The sequence below is a fragment of the Aphelocoma coerulescens genome, chromosome 1, assembly GCF_041296385.1.
Source record: "Aphelocoma coerulescens isolate FSJ_1873_10779 chromosome 1, UR_Acoe_1.0, whole genome shotgun sequence".
Lineage (NCBI taxonomy): Eukaryota > Metazoa > Chordata > Aves > Passeriformes > Corvidae > Aphelocoma > Aphelocoma coerulescens.
The window spans coordinates 17021920-17034852 of NC_091013.1; the positions used below are offsets into that span (position 1 = coordinate 17021920).

General features: G+C 42.3%; 1 protein-coding gene across 2 annotated transcripts in view; it reads left to right on the forward strand.

Annotated features, from left to right (window-relative positions):
- The window catches only part of CTPS2 (CTP synthase 2), a 62922-nt gene extending 56806 nt beyond the window's left edge, over positions 1–6116 (forward strand). For both annotated transcript variants that reach the window (XM_069003000.1, XM_069003010.1), the window contains 2 exons: positions 2747–2857; positions 4548–6116. In XM_069003000.1, coding sequence (XP_068859101.1) covers positions 2747–2816 — 70 coding nt within the window. In that variant the 3' untranslated portion in view covers positions 2817–2857; positions 4548–6116. The remainder of the gene's footprint in view (positions 1–2746; positions 2858–4547) is intronic.
- Positions 6117–12933: the final 6817 nt, after the last annotated feature.

Sequence of the window (12933 nt, forward strand, 5' to 3'; positions counted from 1 at the left end):
ATATGTTTGACATCAGAATAAATCTTAGAAACTTGACACCAGTGCTGGTTTGAAGCTGTAACACACAGATGTAGATATGCTAAGTTTCACAAGTCCCTCTTTGATTTCAAGTCCACTGGCAGCTTAACTCTTGAAGTTCTGGTTTCCTTGGGGTCCAAGTTGTTATTTTTAAGATGATGCCACAGGTTCTGGGTGTGCTTAGAGATATCATTCAAGCAGCTGAAACTGAGAGACTGACAGCTACCTGAGTCTGAAGCCCAAGGGCTGATCCTAACCTGGGTATTTCCCCTACCTTTCTTACCCTGTGGCCTGCCTGTGAGACTTACACCCCATAGAGCAGCCCTAAAGTAGGGGAGACTGCGAGGTAGTACTGCAGAAGTCAAGAATGTTATGATGCAGCTCTTCTCTGGGATGTGGTGTCAGATCTTGTACAGAAATTGGGCAGTGTAGGAACAGGAGCAAAATTGTCACTAGCTGAGTAAGTGTTTCAGCCTCTGTGCTAGTGGCCAAGTGAGCCTCAGCTTCGGCAAACTGAAAACAGGCTTAGGAAGTTGGGGCGGTAAAGTCGGTGAAATCACAGAAGAATCCAGGCTGTATGACTCCTTCTGTGGGCAAATCCCTCTAAAACCTGTGTCATTGAGTGGGGGAGGACCTGTGATGAGAGTGCTGGGTGGGGATCAGCACCTTACTGCCTCCAGGAGATGAAGCTTGGCAGTTCTCCACTCACCTCATTGGTCCATGAGCACTTTCACTTGAACATCTGATTCCCATACTGTGTTGTATACAGAGCTCTGGCATGTTTTTTGGGCTGCTATTGCCACTGGACAGCAGAGCTAATTAAAAAAGAGAAGTTCTCTGAAGACTTTGGACTTAAATCAGGGCTGTCGTAAGATTATGCGGTTCTCTACAATTGGTTTTACTCTCTGTTCTGTGGATAGTATTTGCTATTTTGCTGTGATGTGAAAATGCAAAACTGTTTTAATAATACTGAATTTTTGTTCCCTGTTTCCATGGATACTTTCAGAAAAAAGTAAGTACAACATTGGTGATGTGTTTGTCTGTGTGCATCTGGCCTGCTTGATCATACTGTTAACAACACTTTCCTCACTTGAACTGTGTAATTGATCACCAGCTGGTGAAATGATCAAATTGAGCATTTCACACTAGCCTGATATGACACACTCTTTATAAGAACCACATCAGCAGTGTGTGTGGCATGCAGAGAAAGGGCAGAATGCCGTAGACAAAGTCTTAATGTTAGGGCAGCCAGAATGTATGTGCTGTTTTACACAAATCTGGTACAGTGACTTGCTATAACTGTGGGAGACTTTCCTAACAGAGGTAGAAATTAAACAAGGTGACTGTTGGTGCCATTCCTCCTGTCCCACTCTGTTTAAGTGTCTGGTTTTTTACCTATTCTTTCTTTGGTTTTCCTTTTTTCTCAAAGAAGAGGGGGTGAAATTCAGGCTACCAAGCAATGCTCAGTAACAAGCACCAGAGCAGCTGAGTGCAGTTTATTCACTGTTCCACAGTGCAGTCTTGATCAAAGATCTCCAGCTGTGGGGCTGCATGGCTCCCTTGAAGCACTACCCAGCAGGCAGTCACTGGGATCCACTGATAAGGCTCTGTCTGCGTGGGTCATTTGCTTGATGTCTCAGTAGGAGATCCCCAGAGATGGAGAACTCGACATGAGTGGGCTCCTGTTGTCTGGAGGATGAAGGGGTGTGTGGTGAAAGGGAGATGTGACAAGACAGCTGTGCAGTAGAGTTGGTACCCAAGGCTGCCACAGTGTTCCCACACAAATGAGGTCTGAGATCCCCACCTGTACTGTGCTAACCATGTGCTGGGAAGGGTCACAGGACTGACCAGAATTACTGCTGCTCAAATGTATTTGTCAGTTTCCTGGGCTCCCTTTGCTGGCTTCTCATCTGGGGAAATTCAAGTATCTGGAAAGCAGACTGTAGAAGTTTAGTATAGTAGGGAGGGGTTGAGGTTGGAGGCACTTCTGAAGTGCACTTGGGTTTAAGATAAACTTGGAGATCCAATAAACATCATACTGACTGAAAATGTGGTTTGTGGGCCCTTCTTTCTCTCAGTCACTGTGGTGTTCCTGTTCTTCACAGTTTCCTTGTTTTCTCTGCTTACAAAACAATCACTTGCATGGCAGTTTGGTCTGTGAAAACCAGTCTGCTTCTTACAGGACACAGCAAAGAGGAATAAAACCTCTAGAAAAGCAGTCAGGATATTGCTTGGTGCAATGAAAATTATTTGAATTCTGACTAGAAGATCAAGAATTGTAATTTAAGTGTAAATTGAAGAATTCTGAGCTAATAAAGTTGTCTTAACTTTTTTTTTTTTGTTAAAACAATGATTTTCCTTACCATAAGGGAGAAATTCCTTTTATTTTAGCTCTGAATACCTCTTATTCTCTATGTTGTTAACCATGATCATAGACACACAGTACCAGGAAAATGTAGAACGAAAGTACAGGAGCCAAGCAAAAAGAAATTGAACGTACTATTTATTAGGTAGAACATTCTTCCGCATCAGGTCTTAAACTCCAAACTTCACCCCATTCCTTTAGAGGAAGGTGTTCTAAAATACCGTACTTCAAGCATGAGCTTAAAGAAGTTTTCTGGAAATGGGTTGCATTTGAGGAAAGTGTTTATCATATGCATAATGGGTTGGAGGGCTTGTAATAAAATATTTGGTTTAGATCCTTCTGAATTCTTATTGGTTCCAACAGTGACAGCTACAGTGACCTAAGTGATGACAGCTCTCCAGAAAAAGAGTTTCCTTATTCTGACACAAGCTGAAATGATTGTATGAGAGCACAGAAATGGATGATGCTATTGAGGTAAACGGAAATGTTTTGGTACTGCTTTATGACACTGATTTATTCTAGACTTGAAACAGGAGACAAAGTTGACTTAATTTCCGTAATTTTGATTAAAGTCCCATCTGAGAGCTTATGTCTTCTTTCTTGTCTGTAGCATTTAATTGGTTTTGTTTCTGCTGCTTAAATCTGCAATTGAGATGCTAAAATCTGCTAAGTGTTTTGGGTGCATCTTCTATGTAGGATACTCTAACCAAGATGTGTTAGAGTTTGAAGATACATTAAAAATACATTTTTAAATTATGGGGGGGGGGGGGTGGGGACAGTTCATGTCTTCAGTTTACAAGTTGGATTCACTTCAAGTACACTATATAGAGATGACTTTTAATTTTGCATTAATATTCACCTGTAATTGCATCTGATGCATTGATACCACAAAGACATCCCAACATAAATACTTGGTTTTAATCTGCAGTGATAGAGATACAAACAAGTTTTATAAAATTGTAGCTTTGTTTGCCATAGGCTTTGCCAGAGTGGTGTTGGATTTGTTGTTTATTCACCTGTAAGCATGGTAGTAATATATTTCCTTTCAGTTTGGAGGTTGTATTTCCTGTGAGACACCTGATCTCTGCAGGATCTGGACTTGAAACTTAGTCTTACTTTATTTTTCCTACACAGATTCGTCAGAGCTGGGACTGGTATGGCACTCATTCAGCTTCTCAGTATTTCTGAGCACTTTTGTAAGGAGGGCACAGCTTTCCCCTCTGATTATGTTTCACGTGGTGTAGATGCTAAGCAGCTGTGCCAAGCAGACAATTAAGGCTACATGTAAATGATGCATTTCTGCCTGATGGTCTCTTGATCAAAGTAGTGGCATGAGATACTAGAAATTGGAGTCCAGTCCTTAGATGCAGCATGGGTTTCTTCTGTGATTTTCAATTGAATTCTTATTCGCTCTCATGTACCATGTGTTACAGATAATTATCCATCCCCAAACTATGAGAGTGAAGAACAGAATGTTAAATGATTTAATGACCTGGTACAGGTACATACAGTACTGATGCCTGTCCCAAAATAACCAATAAATAAGTAGACAAAATGTTCCTTTTCACTCTTGCCTGGATCCTTCTCACGTCCAAACATCACAATGGTTCTGTTTCTTGAGACCAACACAAGGTACAGGATAGTCCCTCTGGAACAGCCCTTGCTTTCCTCAATGGAATTTATGAATGGTAGTTCTCTGTTTACAGTCTCAGCGTGACTTGCTCAGTGCTTGGATGAATGCACTGTTGTGATGCTTTTAAATGGTTATCAGTAGCCAAGCTGATTTTGTTGGAACATGTCACTAGTGGATACCAATTGTATTCAACAGAATTATTCTAGAAAGGATTAAATAACTAAATCCAGATATAAAAGAATGATAGAAGCATTGTCTCATTTATTTTTATCTCGTGATTAATTCTACCCATTAAACAGAGCTGGATACACATGTAGACTGCATTTAGCTTCATGGTTTTGCTTTTTGCTGTTTGATCCAGATGAAATGCAACTACTTGTGCTATTTACATAGGACTACTTTGAAATCAGTCAACAAATTTGAGTGAAAATTACATAAGCATGAAATAAACTGAGTTACAGATTAAATAGTTTTAATAATTGATTTTTTTTGCATTGATTTTTCTTTCCTCTCCCTCTTTTTATGTTACAGAAACTTGGGAACAGGACAGTGTTGAATAGATGAAAGTAGAAGAGTAAGCTGCTTGTAGTTCTACTGTTTCTTCATCTACTGTTTTCAATAATTCTCATTACAGATGACAGTTTTACTGTTCTGTAGCAAAAACTGCTCTGTATAAATGCTGTTTCTCTTTAAAAGTTACCAAACGGTTGTGCACCTTAGCTGTTAATCATCATTCATCTTGTCCTATATTTCAGAGTGATCTCAGGTGAATATGTATCAATTCTCTGATTCACAGCTGTTCTTGATTTGAAGGAAAATTTGACTGGTTTCAGTTTGCCTTAGAACAGGAAAACGAAATGCATTAGTTCTTGGGAATGAGGGGGAATGCACTAAAACATTTAAGGGAAGATTGTCGTATTCTTGAGCAGTAGAAAACTGTTTCAGGTTTTTTCCCCTATTAAGCTTGTATATATATATATTGTTTACTTTATTTGCTGTTCAATATGTACAAATGAAAAATGGTTGCTGTATTTCAGCTCTTTGTGATTATAATAATTAATGTTGGATACAAAATTTTTCACTTTGTTTTGATAAGCAATTTAATTTCATATAAATTCATTTGCTCTATTTCTCCTGGAATACTGAATGTAATTCTGACCTACAAAATGACAGAAGTGATATTAGAAGGTGGTTTTGTATTTGTGTTTTGTAAGAGAGAAAGTAAATACATTCATATGGTAAACTCTAGTTTGAACACTTCTGTGAAAGTTGTAGAAAAACCAGTCATAAACCCAGGGTGTTATCTGGGCTCCAGCTGTGCCACACTTAGTTAATTGCAGTAAATAAGTATGAAGCATATTAAGTGAGGTTCACCCTTGTTTACCTGCATCCTGTGACCACTCCATTGTCGTGGCACTTATTCCCCTGTAGATTGGAATGATGTATTTTAATTTAGAAATCAGAGGTTGTTCCACTGCATCACAACTGCAGGCAGCCCTGCAAAGCCAGGGCTGGAGCCTGAACCACTGGGACAGAAGAGTAAGGTGAGAGGTGCCGTTCTAGGTGTAAGGCTGGATCCCATCAGCAGTGGGGCATCATCAGATGTGTCACAAAAGCTGAACCCAGGCTATGTAACTGATGGGCTCCAGATGCTTGGAACACACTTTACAGAAAAATTCTGAATTTTGACCATTGTGTTTCATTTTGGTTTTGGGCAAAGTGGCTTCTTTAATTCATCAAAAGTCAGTATCTGCACAAAAATAAAAAGCACCATGTTCATTATTACAGCTTTGTAAAACAGCAAGTTTGAGGGCTGTGCATCGCTCTCGAAAATCTCAGGTTACACAGCAAATTTGTCTCTTCACTAAAAGAAGCTTTAATGGTAATGAAACATAAAATGTATTTTTATGGCAGCACTTTCCTAAAGTAGTTTGTGAATACGTGCCTTAGAAGTACTGACAGCAGAATTGGTGTCACTGTATGTCTTCCCCAATGAGAGACACTGGCTACTGCTTTGTGAAAAGTGAAGAATTTCCTAAGATTGTCTGTAATGTGCAAATGTATTTTCAAAACATTTTCAATAAATGGTGTTATTCGGAAGTGTTTGGGTATCTACTAAAGAATCATGGTGCCATTTGTGAACTGTGGTGTTAAGGAGAGCATTCATCATTTAATCATGTCCCAGTTTTATTGTCTGTGAGAAGCTGAGTATCTCAAGTCAAGTATTGCATCTCAGCAGCGTGGGTTTCTGTTTCACTGTCAGGTGGGTCCTTTAGCACTTTCCTAACGTACTTAGCATGTCCTGCCCTGAAGCTGAGGTTTCTTTTTTTTTCAATATTGCTTTTGCTACCTTTGGAACATGTTGCTCATTGCCTGCATATAGATTTGCAATTTGGAGAAATAGTGCAGTTTTGGAGCAACCCGTCTTACTACATGTGATTGATTTCCCACAACAACTGTTGTGCACCAGACCTCAGATCCTTTTGGATCCTTTGTATGCGTCCACTCCTCCTTCCCTTATTTACCTGCTTGGAGAGATAACCTTCATGTGCTAGGGTTTAATGCCTGCAGAGTTTGGATCTATTGAGAAGGATTTGCTTGACCAAACAGACTATTCCTCACCAGGCAGTTCTTGTGGGAGGGTGGGCCAGATGCTGCATTAGGTTGCTGTTTTTCTGAAGCTGTATTAATATCAGAGTGTGACTGTTGATTCAGAGTAGTACCAAAGAAGGCTTACTGTGACCCAAAATTCATGGGACTGGCATACTTCTCCTGAAATCCTCTAGAGGCATCTAAGCCCTGGCTTGCCAGGAAGACACTGGAGGTTTTTAGCAGTGCCTTAAAAGTAGAGGTTGAGATCTCTGCAAGAACGTGTGCAAGCAGGAATTGCAGCCCCAAGCTAAAGGAAGTTTTTGGGAAAGAAAAGGCAGATTGTCAACAATCACAAGGGCAGGGGCTTGCTGCCCAAAAGAATGTGGAAGAGATAAGGGAGAGTCAAGTGTAAAAGCAGCAAATGACTTACCAACCTGAGCTAACCTGCTCATGAGAGCTGTGTTACAGCTGCCATGGCAATACAAATGAAAGTTTGAAACCCTGTGTATGTCAATGACAGTAGGGAGTGTGATTCCAGCCTAGAGGACTTCTGAGCTGGCAGCCAAGCCAGATCAGCACAGAAGTGAACAGGAGCTGTGCAAACCTATGTGGGACTGGCTGAAGCTCATTTCCCACAACTTCACTGTTTGCATACATGAGGTGACCAAAATCTGCTGAGAAAGGGAGCAAGGTGGAGCAAGGGGGAAGCAGAATAACATTGCCCTTGGGAGAGCATGTGGCCTCTTCCAGCATCCTGCAGAAACTCACTGCAACATGACAGGGAAAGTAAACAAATGATACAATTGTTTATGTACCTAGGGCTGAATAACACCTCATCCTTGCACACAAGTAGAAGGAGGCTTCTTCCCTGGGGTGTCTGCATGGTAGTTGTGGTGTATTTCTGTGCCTCGGCATCTTATCCCATACAGTGGTTAGTTTTTCCCTGCTAGCAAAGTGAATCGGTAGCTGTTGGCTATGTGATAACTTCCAGACAAACTCTTCCTCTTACCACTTCACCCTGTCCCCACTGGTTGGTACTTTGTTCAAGGATTTCTCACAGTTTCCCAGGTAGCAGCCTTTGCATTTTTGATGATAATGAACTTAGTATCTCAGATATTTCTCCCTTTATTGGGTACTGTCTAGATTTTTCAGGTGTTCAGTTGTGTCTGAATTGGTAACTACCATGTGCTAACAGGGTGAAATGAATTAAAAACTCATCTAAAATAATTCTATTAAAAGAGTCTACAAATGTTTTACTATGTAGAAGGTTCATATTTGTATAGCTCCCCTAAAATGATTCAGAATCTTTATATCAGTGGCTATTAGATGTCCAAAGAAAATGTCTGTGTTGCCTCAGTTGGAAATTCCCTCTGAATAGCAATTCCAGAAATGCTGATTTTCCAGTCTCTGGTTGATTGTCTTGATTTTATCTGTAAACATTTTTTTTAACCTTTTTTTTTTTTTTTTAATATGAATTAACTTTTCATTAAAACACAAAAGTGGACCAGTTCTATTGTTCTTTATTCGTATAAAAGTAAGTCATCTTCAGTACTGTCTGGTTTCTTGCTCTTTAAAATACCTCATGGATTGCAGGATTTGACATCCTGCTGTGACCTAGCTGACCTACTGCTAGAATAAAGTCTATTAAAATGTCTTTCATCTTGTAAAAATTGCGTACTTTAATCTTTACACTTTGATGATTTGTTTGTATATGGAATATTTTCTCTGCTTGTAACATCCTAATTCATTTAGAGAAATTGGTTGCTTTATTGGACTCCTGGTAACATGCTCTCACAAATTTGGATCAGAGTCTAGAAAACCAGCTATTTCTGAAGTGTGGACAACATTCTGTGATTCAGGAATTTTCCTAGAAAGGTAAGGCTATCTTTTCTACTCCTATGGACCCTAAGTTAATAATTTAAGAAAGTTAACAGTTGGAAGATGCAAGAGAAGTTAACAATAGCATAGTTTGGATAACCTAATGTTGGGGGTTTAAGAGTAATAGTTTTTTTCTGTTAAAGGAATTTTCCCCCCCCATACTGTTGCTAAGAGGACAAATCGCTGGGTACTTAAAGAAAACAAAGAGCTACCCACTGGGGGTGGGGTGTGCCTGGCTACTCTTTTGTTTCATCTGGGTGTGGGGGCAGTCGGTCTCTGCGTTTGAGAGAGAGAAGGAGTCTGCTTCTTCGGCTGCTGTTCCTCAGTACTGGAGAAGCTCCGAGATCCCAAGCCCGCCGTCCCTGCCCCGCTGGGAGCCGGGCTGTGGCCGCCCTGCCCCGCTGCTGCTTTGAGCCTTCGCTGCGTTGTAGCCCTGCTCGCCCTGCCTGCCCTGATCCCCAGGGGGTTCCCCGTTTGGATACATCACATCTGCCACCCGGGATTTGTGCACGTCCCTGCCGTTCCAGCCTGCTGTTCCTGTGGGTCCGGCTGGACACCGGGATCGGCTGCCCAGGGGGTTGTGAAGTATTTTTTTTGTCCCATCCCTCCCCGGGATCCCAGGGCACCGGTGCCGCGTGCTCCCCGAGCTCGCTCCGGAGCGCCCCCTGCAGCCGCGGGGGAACCATCGCACCTGCCCTGCTCACCGGGAGCCGCCAGCGCCCCTGCCGGCTGCGAGCGGAACTGCACCCGAGGGGAAAGGGCCTGACAGCCGAGAAGGCTGGGACTGGGTCTGTGATTGTTTGCTGTTACTGCCAGAGTTATTGCTGTTTGTTTGACTGGTTATACATATATAAATATATAATAGTAAAGAACTGTTATTACTATTTCCCACATCTTTGCCTAAAAGCCCTTGATTTCAAAATTATAATAACTTGGAGAGAAGGGGGTTGCATCTGCCATTCCAAGCGAGGCTCCTGCCTTCCTTAGCAGACACCTGTCTTTCAAACCAGGACACCTAAGTACTGACCCAAGTCTTGGATTAAAGCATAATCCAAGACTTCATATGTTTAAAGGAGTAGTTAGGATAGTTTGCTCTGAGCTTCTGCATAACATATCCTCATCCAATAGCAGCTTCAATAAACCCCTGATATGACAGAGTCAACCAGAGCAATAAAACCATGACTTTAGGTGTCTTTTTGTTTGAATATCGCTTTTGCTACCTTTGGAACATGCTCCTCATTGCCTCAGTATAGATTTGCAATTTGGAGAAATAGTGCAGTATTGGAACAAACTTTCCTACTTCATGTGATTGATTTCCCACAGCAGTTGTTGTGCACCAGACCTCAGATCTTTTCAGAGGAAATAAAATTCGAAGATTCGTTCAAAAACCTGGTGTGATTCGGTTCTGAACCCACCCAAGGGAAGAACACTGCCACAGATGCCTCTGATGTGCAGCCAGTGAGTGTGTGCCAACAGAAAGCTTTCAAACCATGGCATGTTCCTGTGATACCCAAAAGTGTTTTCCATCCTGTATGGGTGTTGTATTCTCTTTCCTATCAGCTTTTTGTTTTGTTTTGATTTGATTTGTTTTGTTGTTCTTGTTGAAAGCTTCCTCAAGCTTCCACACAGGCACCATGCTCTGAGTTGCTGGGGATGTGTTCTCACATCAAGACCAGAAACCAGGCAGCACAGTCCTGGAGTCACTTGACCTGGGTCCTCTTTGAGCTTAGTCCTACTTGAGCTCCAGGTCCTACTTGAGTGATGAGACACTGCAAAATGCAGCATCACAGACAGTCCTTGTGGGCCTTGTGGGCCATGCTTACATGAGCACCTGCACGACTAAATATTGATGCCTATATATGAGCTACTCACCACAGGCTCCTTTTGTACTCGGCAGACAAACCAGGAACTTTTCAGTCATCCTTAGCAGATCAGATGAATCACCTGTGGGTATTGTTATAAGGCATGAACCTTACTAAAGAGCCTGGCCTAAATGTCTGAGATACATACGTTTGGTGAGATGATTCTATTTCTGATGTGTAGGTGCTGAACTGGGAATCAGTCACTACCATCAGCTCATTGTTACTGATCAGCTAGATGTATCTGTCTCCCTTGTTTTTGAGGGCTGAGTTGAGCAGTCTTGTGGTGGGCCAGTGAACATACATTACAAGGGACAGAGAGTTCTCAGTAAGACAAGTCCCCAGTACCACAAGAACCACTTTATGTTAGGGTGACCAGAAAGGCATCTCCTAGCATGCATTGTTCTGTTAATCTATCCCAGTTTGAATTCCCCGGTTGCCTGTCAGCCTCTACCCCTCGTCACTCCCCCAGAGCTTCCCCATTGGCCCCCGTTCCCTGGTCCGGCCTCTTCCTCACCCCCAGATAAAACTCTGAGTTTTGGGATCGTGTTCGTTTTTGCCTCTGCACCCTTCAGCAGTGTAGCAGCAATAAATGCTCCCGGCAGAAGGCACCCAAATGCCCTTCTCGGCTCTTTGCTACCGACTGTAGCACTGACCCCACCCGTGCATCTGTGGGACACGCGGGACCCCACGGAGCCGGGCAGGGACGGTATTATGGTCTCACCCCTGGAGAGCCTGAACTTCTCCGGAGTACTAAATTCATTCTTCTCTTGGGCCTCAAACCCATTTTCGTGCTAGTCAAAGCCTTGAATTTAGCAACCCTTTCTTGTTGAAGCCCAGCCAGGGGCCTGTCCCTGTGTGTCCCCAGTGTGGATGCTTGGGTAAACATTCTGACCGCCCTTGCTGGGACCAGCTCCACACAAGACACAGCAGCAGCAGAGTCTGTTGGCCTGAGTTACTGTGTAGTGCCTCCTTCCCTCGACAAATAATAATCCTTTTCCCAGAGCACTCCCCCAGGATGTAGGAGACATGACCAATTTCTTCCTGAGTTTCAGAAGCAGCCAGGCCCCCTCTCCTCTGGAGGCTGCCCACTCCACAAGGTAAAAGCCAGTTCTCAGTACCAGCATTCACAGCTCTCATAATATCAGGACCATCTGCCAAAATCCTCACTGGTCCTGTGTTGGAGAAACACCCAGCCTATGATTCTGCAGGTGAGGCAACAAGAGGTTCCTTGGGAGGGAGGGAGAGCACCTGAGCCCATGTCTTCAGACTGTGTATGAATTTTAAGTAGATACTGAATAAAAGACAGAAACTGTGATTGGAAAAGAAGCCAGAGCACAGGACTCTCATTTGTTAAACCAGTGCCATAACAAAGAGGCTTTCTGGTTTTGGGCAAGTAAGTCTTGAACCCTATTCTCTGGGGTGGCACAGACTGAACAGGAAGGAGTGACAGCACCTCACCTCTTTTTTCTCTCCTATGGATGGAAGTTGCTGCATCATTGCTTTGTCCATGCAGTTATTGTTCCTGCTGGCTTGTGAGAGCCTGTGCCAGCTTGTACTTCTGCTAGTGCCAGCCTCAGGCACTAGCTTATTATCTTTGCTGGATATGCTACTCATCATCTGTCCTACCCAGGATTTTAATTTAGTTTATTCCAAAAAGGGATAGAAGGAAGCTTGTACACATAAAAGAAAACTATTCTCGGTGTCTTTCCAATGCCTGGAAGAGCTTGAACTCTTCTTGACATAGCTGTCTAATAATATGCCTTGGTTGAGTCTCTAGGTTTGAGAAATTGAGAAGGCATCCAAAATTTTGAACATTGACTTCTAGGGCTTGTGGCTGGCTAATGTACTTTCCCTGTGTTTAGTCTTGGGAGCATAATGTGCCATCTTTTACAAAGTTTGGTCAGTGCTAGTGTATAGTGGAATATAAAGCAGGTTCAAAATCTAAAGATCTTTCTGTGTATGTTATCTTACTGTCAGACTTTTGTTTACAAATTTACAGGGATATCACTCTTTGAGAGTCTCTCCTCAGTTTTACACAAGCTTTAAGAAAGAAAGAACTTTGACCAACAAAGTTTCTCTCCAACTCATTGAAGATACAGAGCTCTCTAACTACATGAAGTTAGAGAGCAGTGTAATACTGTGAGCTAGAGAGAATCAGACCTCCTGAGGGGCATGAAGTAGGAGGTTTGCTACTCATATAACTAAGTGAATTAGGGATGAGATTATACGTGTAATGATCTGCTCTTTACTCTGAGTTTGCTGGGGACCAAAGACATGATTGCTTGTTAATTTGAGAAGTGTGTAGAAGAACGGTGATTGTGTTATTTGAGACTTTTGACAGAAGCTTACTAGGGCGGGTCAGAGGAATCACACAAAGTTCATGCTTATGTACTTTTTATATTTAATGTTGCAGTGCTGCACATGTAAAAGTTCAGCCAAGATCATAGCTTAAAATATGACTGCAAAGTAAAAATCTAGGTACAAAATAAAATGTGCCAGTGGCAGTCCTCTGAAGCTGCTTTTTCCAAGATGATTTGTTCAACATCTGTTGGTCGTCTCATTGTGTGAGAAGAATATGTGAGCGT